This window comes from Symphodus melops, assembly GCF_947650265.1.
Source record: "Symphodus melops genome assembly, chromosome: 20".
NCBI classification, from domain to species: domain Eukaryota; kingdom Metazoa; phylum Chordata; class Actinopteri; order Labriformes; family Labridae; genus Symphodus; species Symphodus melops.
The window spans coordinates 10,884,482-10,906,464 of NC_136710.1; the positions used below are offsets into that span (position 1 = coordinate 10,884,482).

General features: G+C 42.2%; 1 protein-coding gene across 1 annotated transcript in view; it reads left to right on the top strand.

Moving 5' to 3' along the window:
- Nucleotides 1-21,983, top strand: part of arap2 (ArfGAP with RhoGAP domain, ankyrin repeat and PH domain 2) — a 140,333-nt gene that overhangs the window by 5,101 nt on the left and 113,249 nt on the right. The window contains 6 exon segments of the mRNA XM_079371509.1: nucleotides 1,077-1,159; nucleotides 7,288-7,364; nucleotides 7,701-7,765; nucleotides 9,730-10,095; nucleotides 11,045-11,114; nucleotides 21,116-21,236. Of these exon segments, the coding sequence (XP_079227635.1) occupies nucleotides 1,077-1,159; nucleotides 7,288-7,364; nucleotides 7,701-7,765; nucleotides 9,730-10,095; nucleotides 11,045-11,114; nucleotides 21,116-21,236 (782 nt within the window).

Here is a 21,983-nt window from a genome sequence, read left to right on the forward strand (position 1 = left end):
ATCTCTGTAGGATAAACAAAAGAAGCATTTTTTGCAGTGTCATTCTGGTTGTTAACTCTATTTCTTGTCTTTGTGACTCGGCTAACGTTAAGCTAACCGGCTGCTCGCCATTGGTTCATGGTTACTTTAAAGACACAAAAGGGGCCGTCAACTAAAGCATGCCAACTAACCACCATCCCCCCCTAAAAAAACCCAAACATAATAATCTATGCGGTTTTGATTCGCATACGCTGGACTTTTCCTGTAATCCAGGTTTTGTTGTTTTGAGTGTTAGAGCAAGTCTTTAAACTTAAAAAAAAAATTGGTACAATTGTGAAATCTATGCGATAGATCCCCCCCTAAAACACGCCTAAAAATTCAGATTACATAATTTACATAAGCATTTCTGTTGGGCAGTGGGCCCATCAGAGAATAAACCTTCATAGAGGCAAATAAGGTGGTGAACAAACACATCTGAAAGGCGAGATGATACAAACAAAACAGAGTCAGAGGAGAGCAAAAAAAAAAAGAAAAGAAAAATGCATTGTTTTGTTTTATGATTTTGTTGCATTATCCTGCCGCTTCTAATTTAAGAAAAAAAAAAAGCCCAAATAAGAATTTTTAAACAAGTCGACAAAACCAGGCTGGTTGATTCCCTAGCCTTTATGCTATGCTAACTGGCTACGGATCGCTTCTCATTTAGTTTACAAACATGACAGTACCACAAATCTGCACAACTAATTGGGAAACAAACAAAACTTAAACATTGAGCCATGTCATGACACATAATTCGACTCGGGGAAAAGTTTTAAAGCAGTTTAAAAAAAGAAAAAGTCAGAGAAGCGAGGTGAGCTGCACCTATAGTGCAAAACTATACCTCATCATCAATGAATATGAAAAAAAACAAGACTCTCTGTCTGAAGAACAGCATTTAAACCTCTCTTTGCTTTCACATTAAATACATTTTCCGCCTCCACACTTTACATGATCGAACTTTCATATTTCACATCTGGATTTTTCAAGGCCTGTTTTTCTTGTTACCTATTTCTCCCACGTGCTGATGATTCTATACGCTGGTTTTTTTCCTTCTTCCTCAGGAGCGCTCCATTGGCGCAAACAACCAGCCCTGAACACCTAACCGGCTGCGAGGGTCCCATCGGTGCAAACAGCATACAGAGAGGTACACAGTCTTTTCAGCTGCATCTGCTTCATCTCTGCCATGAATATTTCATTCGGCGCTGGAGTCAGCACTGCTGTTGTTTGCCCGGATGAAAGAAGGCAGAGGGGATGAGGGTAGTGCGTAGGTGGGTGGGTGGGTGGGTGGGGGGCGGGGACGGGGGTTGTGTGGTGTGTTTGGCGGCTGTTGTGGGAAAAAGGCATCGCCCCCGTTTCAAGTGCACACCTCACAAGGAATACGCGCTCTCACATCTTTGTCCCCTCAGTGAGACCCTGGTGTGTATTCCTGTCGGGTTGGCTCGAAGTTTCTTAAGAAGTTTGTTTAACTTTGCGAACAAAACCGGGGCTTGTAGAACAACCAGAACAAATACGTTTTGAATTTTTCTTTTCCTTCCTCCCTTTTTCCCCTCGCCGTATTTTTTTAAGTTAGTCGACCCCTCATGTCTCAGCTGACACTACGTGAGCTGCTTTCCGTGCCGGAGTAAATGTGTTCTCCGAGGATTTTACGACGCCTTTCTAGAGGAATAGTCTGCATGAACGCCTGTTTAATGCTTGTAAACACGTCAGGCTTTTTTCGGGATCATATCTGACCAATGCTGTTACAATTTCTCTCGTCGTCATCCGATGAACGTCAAATGCTTTCTTGTCCTTTTTTTTTTTTTTGGGCTTCCTCTTACATCATTTCCCATGTACCCATAGACGCTGCAGCTGTCTCTCGGTACGCCACGTTTTGTTTTTTTTCTCGGTCTGTAACAAGACGTCGAGTGTGAGTCAAGAGAGAAAAGACGAGAAAGTGAAAGTCAGTTGGGAGGAAGGAAGAGGAGAAGGATGCAAAACAGGCAAATAGACGGAGGAAGAGAGGGAGCCGAGACGGTCCCGGAGCTCGACGAACAAGCTAAATCTCCCCCCTCCTCGCAGGAAGGTCAAGCACGCTGTTATTTGACATATTTCACACAAGCATAAACACAACGCAAAACTTGTATCCTACAACAATGATTGTTTAATCAGCAGTCTGATAATCCTCAACACATCCCATTTAACAGGTTTGTTTCACTAAAAAAAATAAAAAACATCGCCTCGATCAACCGCTACAACACAGCAGGCCAGGACAATCATTGAGTACTAAAGTCAAACAGTTGAAGTGTTATGTCTGCCTTTAAGGGTTTCTTCACAACGTCGACGAAAGTGTTTTTGTTCTTGTGACAGTGCTGTGAAGCTGACAGGCCCGACTTTACTTGAAGTGCAAGGTCACACCTAAGAGTAAACGGAGGGTTTTGCTGAGACGGCATGCCATATGAAAGAAGATGAACCAACTATAAGACACGATTGAAGGGTTGAAGTTTGATGTGTTTTCACACCTCCAACAAAGTAAAAAAAACAAACAAAAAAGGTACAAAGGACACTTTTTACAAGTCATATGATGGTAAATAGACTTGAGCTGGTATAATACTTTTATATTCTTCTGACTACTCAAAGCACTTTTACACTGTAGGTCACACCCATTCACACACACTGATGGCAGCCCAACCAGTGACGAAGGGATTGGTGTTTTGCTCTCAGTCATTTTGGACATGTGGCTGCAGCAGCTGAATCACTCATACCACTCATCTACAACCGCCCCATTAATCCACCTTGCTCTCCTTTTTAAGCTTCTGGGGCAAAATAATTCGACCTCACTTTGACTTTTTTTCATCATCTTTGGCCTGAAATGATAATCTGTTGGAGTAAAAGAGAAATGTCATGGAATAAACAGAAAGCAGATCGTCTTTGAAAAAACAAACAAACATGAGTTTGTTCAATATGTTGAACAATGGAACTCCCTTCTCGTGTCTTCTTTGTTCACACAGTGCATGGTGCCAACCACACAAGCAGAAGCGAAAAAGCTCTTTAACATTCAAATGGACTGAGACTATACAATCCATCTAACGCTAACGCTAACCCTTTGAGATACGAGCTATGCAAACAGGTTTCTAGCTGAAGCTAATTTCTAGCCCCTGTCCCTGACTGAGCTTTTCAAACAGAAGCATTAAACGTGAAGAAACAGAAACATTAAAATACAAAACAAATGGAGACATTATAATTAGCCCCTTAAATGTCTTATTTAAAAAAGTCTATAGAGTCAAACTTAAATGAACACCATGTCACATTGAACAATTCATTTTTAACATCCTCTTTAGCTGTGTTCATTTACTTTTGGTACCGAGTTCCTTTTTTTCCGTGGTTAAATCAATTCTGTTACCTTCGGCCCACCGCAAGTTCCTTGTTTTCTATCAAAATAAAAGCAGGCTTGTTACCAAACAGGAAGTAGACTACCCTTACCTTTAGCCAGTTATAAACACAAAATAAAGGCTTTTTTTAATTTTTTTTAAAAAAATTTTAGATAAAAGTAAAAAATTCAAATTTTAACGTGTTTGAAAATGGGTTTAATCCAGACTTAAAACAGGACAGACAGTAAAATAATGTTTAAAAGAGGAAGCACAGTCAGTGCTCACAGACTTGTTTCATTTTCAAGTGTCTTACAACCACTGAGCTCTCATCAGGTCAAATCTTTCAGAAGGTAACGCAAAACATACTTGTGTTCCTCTTACCGAGAAAGATGACTGACCACACATGGGTCTGTAATGTGGTGCTTAAAAGTTTCCACCTTGTTCTGCTTTTACTGCTTGGTTTCGTATATTTACTCGTTGAACGGTAATAAGATGAGTATCTCTTTGTGGGAAACTCTGTGAAGTAGCCCTTTAGCAGAGTTGAGCTAAATGACACACATTAGCATGCTAACACCATCTCTCTGGCAATGCTAATGTTCAAGGTACAAGGAATACTTACGAGAAAAAAAGGGTAATTTACTGCGCAGACAGAAATGTTAGAATTCCAAAGATGAAGAATAAACATGCATGATGTCTGCATGTGCTGTGTGTTTTTATTGTTGGGTGTAATATCCTTATTTTGAGTGTTAGCATGCTAAGGTATCAAAATAAAAGCACAGCTGACACTGATGGTAATTCAACACTTTTTATGTCACCACTGGATCAAGTTGAACATGTAAAGATAATCGTGACTGTCTTAAGAGGTTGTTGTGCTCTGAACACACCAGAGACGATAAACCAAAAAAAGACAGAAATCATAAAAATACAAAGACCCTCATTACTTTTAATATAAGCCTCATTATAAGAGTTAATAAAGAACTCTCTTGACTGTGTTGTTCTTAGTCCATTCTCAAGTAAACCGAGGGAGGCAGTGACTGAAATACTAAATCGTTCAGAGACTCATTTGAATTCAGAAGGTGGCAGCTGTGTGTCCTCGAGGCTCAGTGTGGGAGTGATAATAACAAACTGACCTGTTACTCTCCGACTTAAAAGAACGGACGCTTCATTCAGAACAAAATCAATGTCCTCGCTCGCTCCCGAAACTGATGTGCGGCATCTAGGTCGTTTCCCCGACTGTGACTTGACGGAGCGTCTGGTCAGGAGCAGATAAAGAAGCGACGTGGTCGACTGAGAGAAACAAAAGCAGGAGGCTGGAAACGGAGCGAGCGAGGGAGGAAAGAATGGAGAGAATCAGACAGGAATTGAGTACAGTAGAGTCCGGCGGCCCTCAGAGAGAATCATGAATGGCCTGAAGGTCAGGTGATAGATGATGATTGATGGTTGCTATCTTCCCAAGGAGAGAGATCTGCTATGCTGGAGTGTATTCTATCATCGAGTACACTGACCCCTTCATTCGGCCAAGTCGATGCCTTAGGTGCTTTTCTGTTTTGGCCTGCGTTATTTGGAATTGTGTGTCTGGGAAGCTTTTAAAAATCAGCATCGGTATGTGAAGTGCTCTCGTTTCCCTGCCCATCCTTTCTCGTCTAACTTTGTCTCAAGGCGTGTTTATGTGTCTGAAGGTGTTTCGATCTTTTAATGCCGCTGTCTGCGCGCACGTCTTCCTCTCCACCGGTGTCTATGTGTGTGTCTAGCCCCCGCAGCGACGTCTTCTGGCCCTCACAGTCCTCAGGAGACGCTGGTGTCATTTTTCACAGTGACAGGCAGTAGCCCACGCAGGGTGGCCCCCGGGTCTCCAGACTAATAGTGTCTGGCTAAAGTCGCTCTTCTTCTTCTTCTTCTTCTTCTTTTGCTTCCCCCGAACACCGAGCAGGAGTGAAGACAGAGAAATGGCCTTGGCAGCAGTTTGACACAAACTGAGGGGATTGTAATCCCGGTCCAGCAGAGGAAAGGCAGAAGCAGACAGCGGGCGATCGAGAATTCTTGGCAGACGTGGCCCAACTTGAGCACACAAATAGCATTCGTCTACTTTAATGATCCAACTGAAGTGAGTCATTAATGGGTTACTTGTCAGATTTACTCAGAAAGGACAGTGGATAGTCAGGGAGAGAGAGAGAGAGAGAGAGAGAGAGAGAGATCCACACGTAGGACAGGAGCCACATGTCGTAGTCGACCCCATCGACCACCCACTCTGAGGGCAACTGCCCCTGTTTATGAAGCATGCCAACTAACCGCCATGTTGACGGTTCTTGTTTAATAATGGTAATACAGCTGATTAGAACTCTCAAGGACAGCTGTGGATGTTGTGTTTTTCCTCTATGTGCACTTCCTGTCTGCACGTGTGTCCAATCAGACTTAAAGCTTTTCATTTGCTGTAACTGATGTTCTTTCCTCCGTATTAGATCCCTGCTTGTGTTGTTCTTACTCTAATAATAATAATATTAATAATAATAATATTTTTTATTTGTAAAGCACTTAACATTTTTTAAATCTCAGTGCTACAGAGTTTAAAAGGATAAAAGGGTAGTTAAAAACACATAAAACATAAAAAGCGAAAAAAAAAAAAACCTCTCTCTACTTCTAAATCCATCTGAATACCTAAAACCATTTCATTAAAGTGGAGGTCGTGGAAATCGTCCTACAGACACTTATTCTAAAGCTTGGAGTTCTTAAAAATCTTCGACATAGAAAAAAAAGGAAACTGCTGTAGTTTCACAACATTTTGCTCACTATTTCCAATTGTTCTTGTATCAAGGTCTCAGATCTGCAGTTATTACATCAGACCTGTGGATCTTTTATTTTGTCTTTTTCTAATAGAGCCGGTCCAGGTCCTGTCTTTTTGAAAAGCTTCTCGGTTCAACTTTAAGGTTCTGCCTTGTCAGATTTTTTTTTTCTACTTTGTATCTGAAACAGATCCTTCAATTAGGAATCCAGAAGTATGCAAATGAAGTTGGCAACATGGCGCGTTTGTAAAGGGTTTTTTCCCTCTTTAAGACTTCTTTCAAATATATGGCAGGAAATGTTTTAAACTTACAGTATGTACAATCCGCCACTAGGGGGCTCCCAATCAAAACAATACAAAAGATGACGTCGAGGCTTGCGGTGTATCATGGGAGTGTGGAATATATACGAACGGGCGAAACCGACCTGAGAAAGACAATACGTACTGAAGATGTATCCAAGTATAACGTTCATCACAGCAGCTCATACGGAGGCAGAACGGCAGCTTTCAGAAGCAGCTAGCTTATGCAGCAGTCTTTGACGTAACAGGTTTCCTTGACAACGATCAACATTTTGTCAGTCACCCCGGCCGCATCCAAGACACTTCCTGTTACAACTATAAGATTAAGGATTTCTCTCGTTTTGACAACTTTTAGAAATATTTGAGGTGATGCAAGTACTCAACTAAAACGTGTATATAGCTATTTTAATGTAAACATGAGCAAACAGTTCTACACACTGTACCTTTAAATGTAAAGGGGGTTCTTTTTTGTCTCACCTACGCATTCACACACTGATGGTTGAGATTGTTTACGTGACGTGTCCATCAGAAGTCATTGATCCCATTCATGCATATTTACACGCTGCTGATGAAGCAGCTTGATGAGCAACTTGGGGTTAAGTGTATTGCCCGAGGACACATCGGACATGTGGCTGCAGGAGCTGGGGCTCGAACCCCTGACCTTCAACCGACTCCCACTGAACCACAGCGTCGCTCCTTCCCACCCGAGCCTTTTAAATGTTACTGTCATATTTATCGATTTATTTCTGACGTGCGGGCTAAAAGCCTTCACACTGTTTTCTGACAGTTTCCACTCCTTGTCATAACCACTGTTGTGCGTCTCCATGTTATGTATCTTTTTTATAGCTCCACTTCAAAGAACCTTGACGCCGATCTCTCCCTACGGACAAGTATTCCTGTTCAACACTCCTGAAAGCACTCCGGTAAGACGGCGTACACTCCCACTAGTGGACAGTGAGTAGCAGTCTAGCAAAGAGGAACAGACATTTCTCACATGTTCAACACTATCAGCACCGGTTCAGCCTCTCTCTGCACACCAAACTTCCCTCTGTCTGTGTTTTAGTGAAGTCACCATGGACACACCACAGAGAGGGAGGGGGGGAAATGAGCTTGTTTCAGTCTGCCCCCTGAGGTTAATGGAAATGTCACCTAGCCACTAAAGTTAACATAGCTTAGTGCTGCAACAAGATAACAAGTGTCTGACTGAAAGATGGACGCTGTCCTTTTTCTCTGATGCTAATCTCTGCTGTGCTCTACAGGACCAAGACGCTAAAGAAGGGCTACAGGAGGGTTTGAAGGACAAAATAAAACAGAAGAAACACAGGTATGGTTTACTGTGTGTAAGAGGAACCACAGACCAGCTAAAGTTCTGTGGTTACCAGTCTTTGTGCATTTTCATCTTTATCGTAGAGATAGTACAGTGGACAGAGTTTGAATGACATGCTGGAAATGAACCAAAGGTCAGATTTAAATGTGGGCTGCCTTCAGAAATTGGGCATGAGCAACTAACCACTAAAGGCTGGTTCACACGGTAGGATTTCAAAATTGTCGGCTGATTTCCCCAACCTTATAGACCACACACATGGCGATAGATAATCAGAGGTTTCACAGTTTTTGGTCGTACAGTGTGTGGTGTGCAGCCACACGGCAACATCAACACACCACACACAAACAGATTTCACTCACGACCATCCTCCGATCAGCAAAACGTCTCCAGATCAAACTTGTTTTGATTTTTGGATTCTCCCGCCGTTTCCTCGCCACGCTTTCTGCAGCTGTAAAACAAGATACAACATGTGAGCTTTAGAGCATGCCAAGCTCTGGACAAAGAAAGGTGCGCCCTGTTTTCCTGGGCTACTCCCCACAAAAACACACGTAATCAAATGTGAAGCTGCCCTTTAAAAATCCACATGATTCATTCAAGAGTTGTGATTAAAATGGGAATAGTTTATTTAGTCTTTTTATTCAAGTCTAGTCCATCTGAGTGTTGCTTTATTCATCATTGATAAATTACCCTTTCGGTTTCATCAGCAAACTTTACTAAGAGGCTAATTTCTTGAAATTATTGGTGCCTGGAAAAATTGGCTATTTAACAGCATTTCTAAAATGAAATAATGAATAGTTAATTTAACTGAAAAGAGTTATGGTTAGCTGTTTTTGGTAAACTTAAATATTTAATATTTAGCCAAGAGTTACTTCAAATCCAAATGTATGTCTGAAAGGTAAGTGTTAATAAGTGGACAGGAGACTGTTAGCTTAGCATAAACACTTGATGCTAGGGATGGGAATTTAAAGTATTCTAAACACTCAAGTACTCTCATTAACTTATGAACAAATACTCAGATAAGGGGATACATATAGATATGTGTATATGTAACAAACATATGTAACAACCTCATACCTCCACACTGTACCGTCCCCTGCTTCTTTGTTTTCTGATGTGTGGCGCTCATCAGTGCTGTGTCTGTGGGACAGCTGCCTTCAAATCCTAGTTCTGAGTGAAATGACAGGTGATAGTGACATATCACACTGTGGTTAGTATCTGTTGTCAGAGGAGAGGAAAGTGGAGATGGTGGTTAGATTCTGTGGTAGTAAATGTTTAGCACAATTCTGCTGCGGCTTTTCCACTCCTAGCTGTCGTTAGCCCTGATGGAGATTCGTACTTGAGCTCGACAAACGCTTGCAGCTCGCGGAAACTTTAGAACTCAATGGGAAAACATCTCCAGTCACTGTTACTTCATCCATAGCTTCGCTAAACATTACAATACTCTCGTATCAACCCAACAACTGATGCTAACAGTGTAAGCCAATAACTGCCTGTTGTCCTTTTGTATATTCAGTCAGGTGTAGCCAGAACTTGCTTTCACATGTGATGTTAAGTTGAACCCTTGTAGTCTATAACAACGAGTGCATGGCTGCACAAGTATTGAAACGTTACACGAGTAATAATGTCAGCAAGGAGTATTCGACCCATCCCTACTGGAAGCCAGGGGAAACAGCTAGCTTGGCCCGTTCTACATTAAAATTAAAAAAACCCATTTGGAACCTCGATCTTATGTTACGTCCACAAATGTAAATGTAAAATTCAAAATACACTCTTTAGGTTTATCTGGTAAATAAAGTAAAAAGTGTTGTTTATAAGTCTCAGCTACTTGTTTCTCCCTGCTCACAGGCTTTATACTATGCTAAGCTAATCACCTCACCACACTAGTATGTCCTCATCTGCCTCTGCAACACGTTTTTTGAAATGTCAGCAGGATTCTTTTACTACATTTAAATGCTTTTCAGGAAAAAGATGCCTAAAAAGAAAGACTTCAAGGAAAAAGGGCCGCCTCCTCCTCCTCCATCTATCCCAGAACCCTACCAGGACGAGTACTCCACAGTGGACGAATGCGCCAGCATTTTGCCCCAAGCTGCTTTGGACCCGAGTTTTGTGTTGACCTCTGAGGCTCTGGCTGCTAGACCGGCTGGCTCAGGCCCTCAGGAAGACTCTTTAATCATGGTGGAATGTGACCTCTACTCTGAGTCCACAGACGCTCCGGGGGATGTTAGCAGAAACGCTCTGCCTGATATTTCTCCATACGCGTGCTTCTATGGAGCCCCCAAACACCAGGTGCTCAAAGTGGGCTGGCTGGACAAACTGTCGCCTCAGGGGTAGGTTACAGTACTGCTGCAGATAGATGATAAATACAGATGATTTAACCACAACTTCTTTCACAGAGCTCCGACTCCTCCATGTTAACAGATGGGACATGTGTCAAACTTTCAAACCAAAATACATAGCCATGAAAATGTTCTTAGACACGGTTCCTGTCATTATTGTAAGTTCACATTGTGCTGATTCATATCCAAGTGATATATGTTCTGAAAGCGTGAGTTTAAATGAGTCATTTGATGCCTTTCAAAAGTTGTAAAATGCCTTGATTGACAGCTCTGTTAATAAATGTGGCTCCTGCTGCGCTTTGTGCACGAGCGAGAGGGAACGTAACAAACACTAACAGAGTCACTGAACTATTAATTACCTTGAATATCTGCTCCAAACCACCATTACCATCTGTTTAGCTGTGGACGTGTTTTTGGTAAGCAGGAGCGGCGCTACTTCAAAACTGCGTAAGAGATTACTTGACTGATGTCACCGGGGCAGCGTGTCTGTTTTTTTAGCTTCACTTTTGGACAGCAGCAGGAGGTGGAGATGTGTCGCTCATCTTTCGATACCGCCGCTTGCAAGAAAGGGAAAATAAAACCGAGGATGAACTTTCAGTGTTGTTCTGAACTGTCATGATGTAGTTTAGGCCACATCCTCCACCGCTGAGAACATCAATCACTCTCTTCCTTTTAAGATTCTCCTTCACCGACTAACTAACTATCCGTTAGACTGCTGAGTATACAAATAGAAAGTGGCCATTTGTTCTGATCACGCGTAATTGACAGCTGTTGATACACATCTTGACATGAATAAATCAATGGCACTCTTCATGAAATATGAGTACCTGCTCACAGCAGATGTGTCTGTTTTTGTGTCCGTGGCGGATTTCACTTAAAGTTGATTTAGTTAAACAGAAGAGCCAGATGGATTGAACGTGTTGACTTCTTCTCTTTGCAGAAAATGCGTTTTTCAAAGGAGGTGGATGAGATTTGACGGAGAGAGCCTGGCTTACTACAACAACGAAAAGGTAAAAAAAAACAAAAAACAAAACAAATCACAATAATGTGAGTGTGTAAACTCATGGATGCTGAAGTGTTCGAAGGTTTCCGTGTCCACACATTCAAAACCTATTTGACGGGCTGCTGCGCCAACTTCTGAGTCTTCCCCCTCTGTTTCCCCTCCTCCTCCTCTTCTTTCTCATTGTCATCATCATTAGCTAGGCAGGCGAAAGAATAGGGGCAAGGACAGAGCAACATTACGCCATGCGTGACAGGGCCAGCACTCTGCGCCCGCCCAGCCAGGGAGTAAAGTACATCGATGTTGGCACCTGACCAGCGCCCCGAGAAAGAAAGAAAAAAGCAAGGGGATGGGGGAGAGGAGGAAAAGACACCTCTCTTTTTGCCTCTGTCAGCATTTCTCTCTACCCGAGCCTCTCCTCTTTCTCCTTCTGACAGTTGAATTTGAAAGTTCGCTCAGTGTTGCCTGAGTTATCGTCAAAAGAGGTGGAAGGGTGGAGGACGGAGAAAGAGTTTGGCCAAGGTGGTTGAATATAAGCAGACACTCGAGAGGAGGCAGACAGAGAGTGCGGTTTAACTACCTCTTGTTCTGGTCTGGACTCGGTTACACGTTTGTCTCAAACTTTTTGTCCTGGGCACGCGTTTTTAAAAAGCTGGTTTTCTGCATCTTAGACTCAAAATAAAGCTGTTTCTTTACCAACTGGTTATTAACAAACAAAGTGCTTGGCCATCCTTTTATGTTTGAGAGTATGGAAGCCCTAAGCCGAAATGCATCCATACATTTTATTGATTTGTCTTTACCTGATAATGAGTTGTTAAAACCCTTCATTTTGACTTATATATATATATATATTTTTTTTCTTTTCTTTATATTGTCAATCTCTGGGTTGCCCACTGTACTTTACCGGCCACAGACTTCACTCCAAACAGCCGAGTTTATACTGACGGCTGCTTTCCAAAATAGATTTCTGATTCTACTAAACTAGTTTTGGTTGTGATTTACTGTGTTTGATATTCTACCAGCAGGACTGCCTGCAGAACAATGTGGGCATGTAAAAAGAGAAATGAGCTTTAAAAAAAAACAAAAAAAAACGGAGTCACAGACTCTCCAAGTCACGACAGGGAAGTAACACTGAAAAACACTCAGAATCAATATGAACACAAACAGGATTTTGTTTGGATAAACATGTCAGAACTCTGCTCATTGCCTTCATTCTAAATAGCTCTCTTCGTCTTTCTGGGAAGGAAAAATAAGATTTAAAAAAAAGAAGATAAAAAGAAATGCTAATTATTTTGTTCAAGTGGCTCTAACTCGCACAGAGCTGTTCTTGTGTTTTTCATAAAAAGAAAAAAAAAAGTAAAATTAGATGCAAGAATTCAGTTTTCCCAAGTGAGCTTTAATCGGCTAACCTATCTGACATCATGTGCTTTACCTTCATGTTGCTGCTAATGACCACTGGATGCTCTACGAACACACACACACACACACACACACACACTGTGTTTGTGTTTGTGACCTCGGCGGCCCCCTTTCCCCGAGCCGGCTCGTTTTCTCTGCAGCAGCGTTGCACAACATCACAATCAATGATGTGGGACGTGTCTGAGGCCTGCTCGTTAATCACTTGCTAATTATAGCCCTCCATGCTCTCTCGCTCCCCCCCCCCCCCCTCATTCCCTCTTATTTTCCGTTGCATTTGTTGCTTTATTTATCGGGATATGCTCTGTTGGCGCCGGCGGCAGAACTGGGAAATCGGCAGGGAGGCTGGCGACTCAGCACTTTTTGCACCATGTCACTGTCAGCGAGTGCACAATCTTTCTATTTTTTTGTTTTGTTTTTTCCCTCCATGGAGAGATGAAAAGTTTGCGTTGTAGTTTTGACTTTCTTAAAGTCATCCCGCCTCTGACAAAGTAGAGGACTTCATCATGTTTCGGTTGAGCGGAGAGGTCGAGCACAATCTCCTTGTCATCGCCGCTTCACGGGGCCAGCTGAGGCTCGGTTAAAAACCCTGCGTGCCGCCCAGCGCCACCTCTGCACGGTGACCACGGGGGGAAGAAGACCCGGCATGAACGCCGAGGATGTCTTTTACTGTCAGGAGTGAAAAACACAAGTTGGCATCCTGGTTCCCCTCACTGTGGGAAGAGTGCGTGTGCTTTTAAACCCGGAGCAGACACCATATTACAAGAGACCTCAGACGACATCTTTTGACTGTTTGTTAATTATTCTACAGAATTATTATTTTCATATAAAGACCGCAGCAGTTTATAAAAAGAGATGTTAAAGAACATATTCTGAATTCACACCTCAATGATTAGATTCACTTCCTTGAAATATACGCACAACGAGAAAAAACAATTTGCATTTTTCCATGACGTTTTACTTACCTGCTGCAGCGGCTGTGGCTCAGTTGGTCGAGCCGGTTGTGGGTTCGATCCCCAGCTCCCGCAGCAAGGTGTCCAATGTGTCCTTTGGCAAGACACCCACTGCTTCATCTGTTGCGTACGAATGTTTAAGAATGTGATTAGTCAACACTGATGGTGAAAAAGCACTTTATTGTCAGAAGACTGGAAAAGCACTTCACACGTTCAAGTCCTTTACCATTTATTAGCTAAACAAATTAGACTTAATTGCGATGTTGAAGGGACAGAGCTTGAGCGAACGCTACAATAATCAAAGATTTACGCTTATATTTAGCGAGAATGCTAATCAGCAGTTGTAGTCCCTTTAGGCAGGGGATAAAACAAAAACCGGACATAGAGAAGTTTGAACGACGGATCATTTAGAATCAATAAAACTGAGTGCAGCCTGTCCAAGGCTCCAGTTTGGACTCTTCGTTTGAATTGAGGGCTTGTATGAACATGGCTGTGTCAGTTTAACACGATCCATGAATAAAAACATGAATTTCCTACTTGTTCTTTTTCTTAAACTTTCAACATGAGAAAAAAAAAAAAAAAAAAAAATCTCTTGTAGTTTACAATACCCAGGGATCTGTCAGCCCCAGACAGAACTAATCGCACTTAATCGCCGTCGCAGCTTGAAGGTCTCCGTCCGCCGTGATGTCATCATCAGGCTAGCGGAGGTGGCGTGGGAGAGTGCCAAGATCCTCAGTCTCACTTCTCCCTCTCGGCAGCACCAGCATCCGATCCGTCTCATCAATCACCTCCTTTCGGCGGATTTCGTCAACGCGGGGATTGACTCGGGAGAACGCTTTTGTCCTGAGATGTAGTCTTCGGGGTCCGATGTGGTCTCTTGTGTGTGTGTGTGTGTGTGTGTGTGTGTGTGAGAGTGTGTGTGTTTTGTGAAAACAGTCCAAAGCCTGGCTTCAAGGGAGCGAGGGAGGAGGGAGGGGGGAGGGGGGGGGGAGCGAGGAGGGATTGCTGGGAGGGATGAAGGCATGAGAGGAAGGGGGGGGGGGGGTGGGTGGGTGAGGCTGAGCAGAAGGCCAAAGGGGAGATGAGGTTTTAGGATCGGGGATCAGTCTTTGAGACCATCAGTCTTACTGCTTGTCTGTCTGTCAGTCTTCCCTGCCAAGCTCGTCTCACTTCCTCCCTCCTGTGTCTCCCCGATGCCTGAGCTGACGCTTACTGTAACACATTCTCTTTTTTCACCGTCTTTTATTCATGTTTCATTTTTATAACAAGAGCTGAGCTCCGAGTGGGATGTGCTCAGTCCAAATCTTTTAGACATTTGCAGGTTTCTCCAAAGCTCGGTCCTTTATTTAAAAACAAGAATTATTTGTGAACTAAATTAAATATACGTACAGAAGTGCTTGACTTGGCTGGCTCAAATTTCAGGGGAAACATGTCTGTGAATTTGTATAATTTCCCTTCAAGCAGCAGTTAACAGTAATACTTTTCCTTAAAGGGATTTTTTTAGACTTGTTTTTCTTCAAAGACTCATTCCTGCTGAAGCTGGCCAACGCTAAATGATTTTAGGCCTGATTTGCCCCCCCACCACCCGCAAGGATCTCAGAATCTACAATTCGTGGTGTGTTCAGCCGCGACGTAACACCCTGAGCAACCAATGAAGAGCGAGAAGACTTTTCTCTCAGCTCTCGCTGATCATTTCATTTCTCTTCTTCTCTCATCTCTCTTCTTTTTTTTCTTCTTTTTTTTTAGCCGCAAAACAAAACAAACAGCAAGAATGGAAGCTGAGAGTGTCGATTTTCCTCAATTTTAGTTTTTCTTCTGAAGTCCCGTTTGATCGTATAAGTTTCTGTGAGATCTCGTGTTTTTTTTTGAAAGTTATTACGGCAGTTGTGTGGTCTGTCAGTCTGGCTGAGTCGTCTCGTGTGTGCTTTCACAGGATTAAAAAAACGTGTCCTCTCACCATTTAAAAGTCGGTTCATATTTGAAAATCATCCCGTTAATTGCCAGTTTAAGCTAAGAGTTCCCTTTAGGAGTCATTCAGCTCTTTGTTTATGACCTGCGACTTTACTGTTGTCCATCACTCATCTCAAAAGCTCTGTCGTCATGTTTTCAGCAAAACGACTCAAAAACCGACGACACACACTTCTCGCCGAAGCTGAACCAACTGGCTGACTGAATTTAGCGACGAGCAAACATGTAAGAGCCATAATAAGGAGGCGGTGAGGTGCTGAAGTCTGCAGAACATTGAGTTTCATAAATAGAGGGAATGAAAACATGCTACACATGAGTCATTTGAAGGCTGTGGGTAAAACCTCACGTGTTAGAAAAATGACGCAAAAAAGCTGCACTTCCTCGAGTGTCCACTTGAGACTGGCTTCAACAGCCCCAAAAAAAAATCTCCATTAAGTGCTCCATGTTTGGAAAACACATTTTTACAGCAGATTCAAATACTTGTGTCCAACCGGCTACAAAAAGACAATGACAGTTTCTGTCTTTGTAGCTCACTTATCTTTTCAACACGACTGTTCGGGAGTCCAGAAACAATCTCTCCACCAAATATGGTAACGGCTGGCTCCAGAGCTGCTGATGGCTTGTTGCCTAAAAATTAAATCCTCATTTAAAAAAAAGGAAAAACCACCAGGGGAAAAAAAAAAATCTGAAAATAGTCTGTCTTCTTTAAATATCAACTACTACTACTACTAGCTACTCTTCTTGGAGTCGACAAATCTCAACATTAAAATAATGTCGTTAAGAAACAATACCAGAGCATGAAGGCAATTCAACAAATAAAGACTATAGAAATGTTTTGAAAAAATGTTTTAAATTGCCCCCTGCGGACAAATAGTTTTTTTTTAAATTGGAAAAAAAAAACCAACAACCTGTGACTTATGTCAGTCCACTTAATGAACACATTTGAAATCTAAAAAGTCTCCTTTCATAGTAGCTGCTTCATATCTAATTACAGGAGTCAATAAAGCATTTGACACAGGTTAAAGTTAGCTGAAAATTTGATCTGGTCAGAACTCCTCAATAATTGTAACAATGAAGCAAAAAAATAAATAAAATGAAAGCACATTGTAACAGAAGCCGTCCATATTTAATGGGACAACTCTAATGGTGTCAGGAAAATCTCTGACATTGGAATGTGTCATTTAAAGGGTCAGAACTCGTGTATGTTACCTGATCTGGACTTTCTTTATAACACCTCTGCCTTCATGCATCATCATTTAAAAAAAAAAAAAACTTCACTGCTGGGTAAAGGAGACACATTTAGCTGGGATCTTTCTCTTAAAGCTGCAGTTCCCACTCCCGTCCAGTTGGTGTCCTCATCCCTCCACTGAAAACATCTCCTCTGGAGAAGCCTGAACCCTCAACTTCAATGCCGGTGGTAAAAACTCTCTCTCTCTCTCCCCCCCTCCTCATCTCACACGTTGCCTCCATCATCGTGGGCTTGAGCTCCTCTGCTCTGCCTTCATTGTTTCCTGAAGTTTAGAGGGGTTGCTTTTGAAAAGAAAAGGGCGAGAGACATAGTTATCCACGCAGAATAGGCGGTGAGTGACAAATGCTGGGAGGGCAGAGAGATACGGGACGAACGGGAGGACGTGGGAGGGAGGCGAAGGAAGCGAGGCCGGAGGGAGGGGAGGGGGGCGAGTCAGGTGCGTCTGTTATTGGAGAAAGTGAGATAGTTAGGCCTCATTGCATCTTTGGCAGTGCATCCTCTGGAGATAGTCTCCAAACATTGAAGGTTTTTTGTGTGTGTGTGTGTGTGTGTGTGTGTGTGTGTGTGTGGGCGTTGCGTCTCTACCGCTGACCGCTTTCTTTTTCATCATCCCTCCTATCACGCCGACTCCACCGACGGATTATTTACAGATGCACAAATCGCAATTAAAAAAAGCCTCTCCTGTGTGACCCCAAAACTGGAATTAAAACAATTAATTACCCATACTGGAGTGTAATTATCAGCAACACAGCCACCAAGCTAATTCACACACACACACACACACACACACTTTCTGTTTCTCCTTTCCTCACCTTCCTCTAACTTCAGTCTAAATTTAGAGTGAGTTAGAAAAGAAAAAAAAAAAAAGAAGGAGATATCGGTGTGAAACTCCCAGGGAGAGAATTGCACACAAAGATGTCTGTCGGTAATTAGGTTGAGCCACTTCTCGCCATTGTTAACAACCTGCTTTAATATGAGAAAGACCCCTCCCCTGACCCTCTTAGGTGTCTTCATTTCCACATCATGTCTACGGTCCACCCACACCCCCTTCTATTGTTTCCTCCCCTTCTTGCCGCATCCTTCTCTCTCTCTCTCTATCTCTCTTTTTTTTTTTAAATACTTTATTCCTCTGTTGCCTTTTTTCCCTCTTCATTGTCCCTACACTCTTTCCTCTCCTTGGCCTTTCACACAAACCTCATTTCTTTCTTTCTCTTTTCTGTTTCATGCTCCCTCTCTCCCTCCCTCCCTGACTGACTGTATCGGCTGGTATATTTTTGGACATACAGACTCTAGAAATAGGCTATTGAGGATGTGCAAGGTCACCAGCTTAATTAAGAATGGCAAAAGGAGTCAGAAGTTCAACTCTCTTCTCACCCTTATTTCAACCTGCGATTACTTCTATCGCGTATTTTTTTTTTTTTTAATTGCTGAGCCTCCCCAGGATGTAAAAGCTTTTGATTTTCTGTGCAGATGACTGTCAATCTTAAACATCAGATCATGTGGTGTAGCTCAACTCATTTCTTACTAAGCTACAGATAACTATCAACAGGCTCTTTAACTCCACCTTTTCATCAGCATCTTTCGTTTTGTTTCCAACCTGTCAAAGTATCGGTTTGAGTCACTGCCTTGTTTTTGATCTATCCAATGTATTCCCCGTAAACCCCCCCCCCCCCAAAAAAAAAAAAACCTTTAACACACATCTGAACACACGACCACGTGCCCACCAACAATTTGTTAACATTTAGCCAACATTTATGGCTTGTACTGTAGTACTGTACCGCCACATGGTGCAAGCTTCCAAGTCAAAACTGCTTCACCAAATCAAAATCTGTTCGACGAGTGTCAGCCAACCAGCTCGAGAAACTCAGAACCAGCCTACAGTTTATCCATGTTGGTGGCCATCAGCGGTGTCAGTCATCCAAACTATCCTCTGAGAGTAAATATTTACCTTATAGAGATGGTTTGATACCATTTACTCCTCTCCAAAACCAATTTATGATAAGACTGGAGTAACAGCTGATTCTAAATGCCCCTTGTACTACCAGTAAGATACTAGTGTATTTAAAAGCAGATCATATAGGTGACTTTGGTATCTTATTAAGATGCATAATTGATATTAGTGTCTGTTACAAACAGACGGGAGAGACAGCGATGCCACACTTGTGTTTTTAATTCCAGATGTGTCAACGTGATAAGAAAACAAAATGTATATGCAGATACAGACAACACCACATACTTCGACTATATATGAGAGATAATGAAGATTCTCTTCATTATGCTGTGTGTTGCTGTTGCGAGTGTTTCAAATTTGTTGGTGTTTTTTTCTGTACGAGCATTGCGCACAAGATGGGAGTTAAATTCACAGGTTTGGGTGCCCAGGGCCTTTTTTGTGTTGCCGTGGTATCCAAACAGTTATAGATATAAAAGAGAATTAGAAGTATGTTGTTTTGACTTAGTAACAAAATGCGTCCTCAGCTCCATTCAAAATTTTCAGCAGACCAAGGTACCAAGGACCTCAAGGTACTCGGATATGTATGAATCTTTCCAGGCAGTATCACGTTGTGCCGCATTGTGCCGTGTCATGTCGTGCCATATCATGTCATATCGTGTCATGTCGAGTCATGTTGTGTCATATCATGTCGAATCATATGTCATTTCGTGTCATATCGTATAGCGTTGTATTGTATACTGAGTCGTATCATGTCATATCGTTTAGTATGGTGTGGTAGTGCGTCATGTTGTGCCGTATTGTATCATATTGTACTTCATCATGTTGAGTCGTAACGTATCATACCATGCTGCTTTGCATCGCATCGTATCGTATTGACTGGCATCAATACCTCATATCAGATTTTAGTCATTGGAGTTGAAAGAGCTATCTGTGAATCGTACTGCAGTATTAACAGGACAGGTATTTAAATGTTGAATTATTATCGTCATGTGGTTTCACTGTTGAATTTGTTCAGACTGAAAAAGTCCTTTTTTTTTTTTTACTGGAGTCAATCTTTATATTAAAGGAAAGGCTTCATCACAGATCCAAAGCATATAGAATGGCTTTTTATTCTTAACCTTTTTTTTTTTTTTCTTCTTTCATTTGGACAGAGAAAAATTGCAGCATTGTGCACAACTGTCATGACAAGTCAATCCATTGTGCACAGGCATGCAGGGAATATCAGGTCAGGCCGGTTGAAGAGCGACAGGGGGGAAAGTCGAAGCAGAGTATTTTTCTTTCATACTTTGCAATCATAATGACATTATTGACATGAATAATGCAAAGTCTGCGCCGACCCTTTTTTTTTTCTCTTCCTTTCTACACCGATACAGAGACATAATGTACCATCCTACAGTGCTTTTTTTCCCCTCGCACTTCCTTTAAGGACATTTTTCTCGTATATTCTCCACTTTTTCTATTTGAATACTGATTAGGCAGCGCTATCAGTCTGTCCTTGCTTCTACAGCAGTGATCATATCAATGTTTGATTCCTCTTTCTTGCCCTGTCTATCTCCTTTTGCTATTGACAATGACCCACTACTTTAATTGCCATTGTCGGGGGACAGTGTAAAAAGGGGGTCATGAAGCCTCCAGTGCGTCATGCTCCTTATTTGGATGCCTCCAGTAGCGCTGCAGAGGATGGAGGGGAGAAAGGCGCATCGGGGGAGGTAATAAAACAATAGACACATAACCCAATCCTGCTTTACTCAACAAGCACTTCCCCCCCCCCTCCCCTCCTTCAAATCCTCTGTTCAGCCTGCTTCGCTTCTTTTTAAATGTATGAGAAGTTTGTTTGCAGCTTGCAGATTTGTTTTGTGATGTGTCCTAACACCCAGATGACACCGCTCTGTGCGCTTATTCTTGTTTTTTGCGCTTCTTTAATGCATCCTAATTCACTGCTAGGGGCCGCTCCCAGCACCTTAATTTCAACGCACACACGTCTCATGCATAGAATTTGACATATTTGTGTTCAAATGGGAAAAAAAAAAAAAAAAAAAAAGTAGGAGGGCATCAATGCAAAATAAGCTCTCGCCTTTAAAACACATCACATGAGCTTCCTGCCTTTCTCCTCGCAGCAGCGTTTTTGATTCAGATGGTTCTCGTCCGAGAGCCGCGCGCCGCTTATCAAAGTTACTGCTTGAAAGGGAACGGGGGAGCTATTTTCTGCAGATGAATTTGACGCTGCATTGATGGCTTATGGCTCCTGATTGACAAGGGTCTCTGTAAGCGGTGTTTAGATTTGAATGTGACTGTAATACAACACAGAATTACACATCTATTTATGCACACAATGCGCTGGAAAACAATAATTGTGTGTCTTCAGATCCCGACGATAGGAATAAAGCAACATTTTCCGATCGTATTATTAGCACGCTTGAAGCTGCTCTTGCTCTTGTTTAAACACAGTTTTTTTTTTCCCCCTTCCTGTTTAGGAGATGTACTCTAAAGGTATGATCCTGGCCACCGCCATCAGGAAGGTGCGAGGACTGGGCGACAACAAGTTCGAGGTGGTCACATCCCTGCGGACCTTTATATTCCGGGCTGAAAGAGAAGGTACACCGAGTGCTTCCTTTTACTTTCCTTTTGTTCTGCGTGTTGCGGTCGACTATAAGCCATTCGCTCTCTGCTTTGTCAGTCAGCCTCTGCCATCGGCTCTGACCGTCTGAGTCCCTGCCTCGCCTTGTGTTTTTCTCTCTCTCTCTCTCTCTTTTTCTTGCCTCGCTCCCTCTAAATGCCTCTGTGGTAATCTTCTGTCTCACCTGTTTTTATCTCTTTATGTCTTTCTTTCTCTCTTCATGTCTGGCATTTCTTTAAACCGCTGCTCTCTCTGTAAGAGAACTTTTATCTCAATCATTTTACAGATTACAAATAAGAAAAAAAAAACAGCTCTGCATTATGGAAAAATGCGCTTACACGATGATGTTGAAGCCATAACCGTATAATATCTAAAATATCTGCATTTATTGTTGTGTTATGTTAAATACATGGTTGAAATATATTCTTATAATATCCCACATTTCTTCAACAATGTAAAACAACAGAGAAACCCAGTATGTTGTAATGGCTAGTAATGGTGGATCTTAATGAATAATCACACTAATCTCTCGTAATGTTCACATGGTGACTACATCAGAATGACCTTAACTGAAACAACGTTATTAATCCCACTATGGGCAATTGTTTTGGAGCAGCTCGTACATAAAGGCAGAAGAAAAAGAGGTTTGTACACAGAAAAACAATAAACACACCGAGCTCAAAGAACGACGCTTCATGAACATTATATCTGCCAAAGTAACCCTG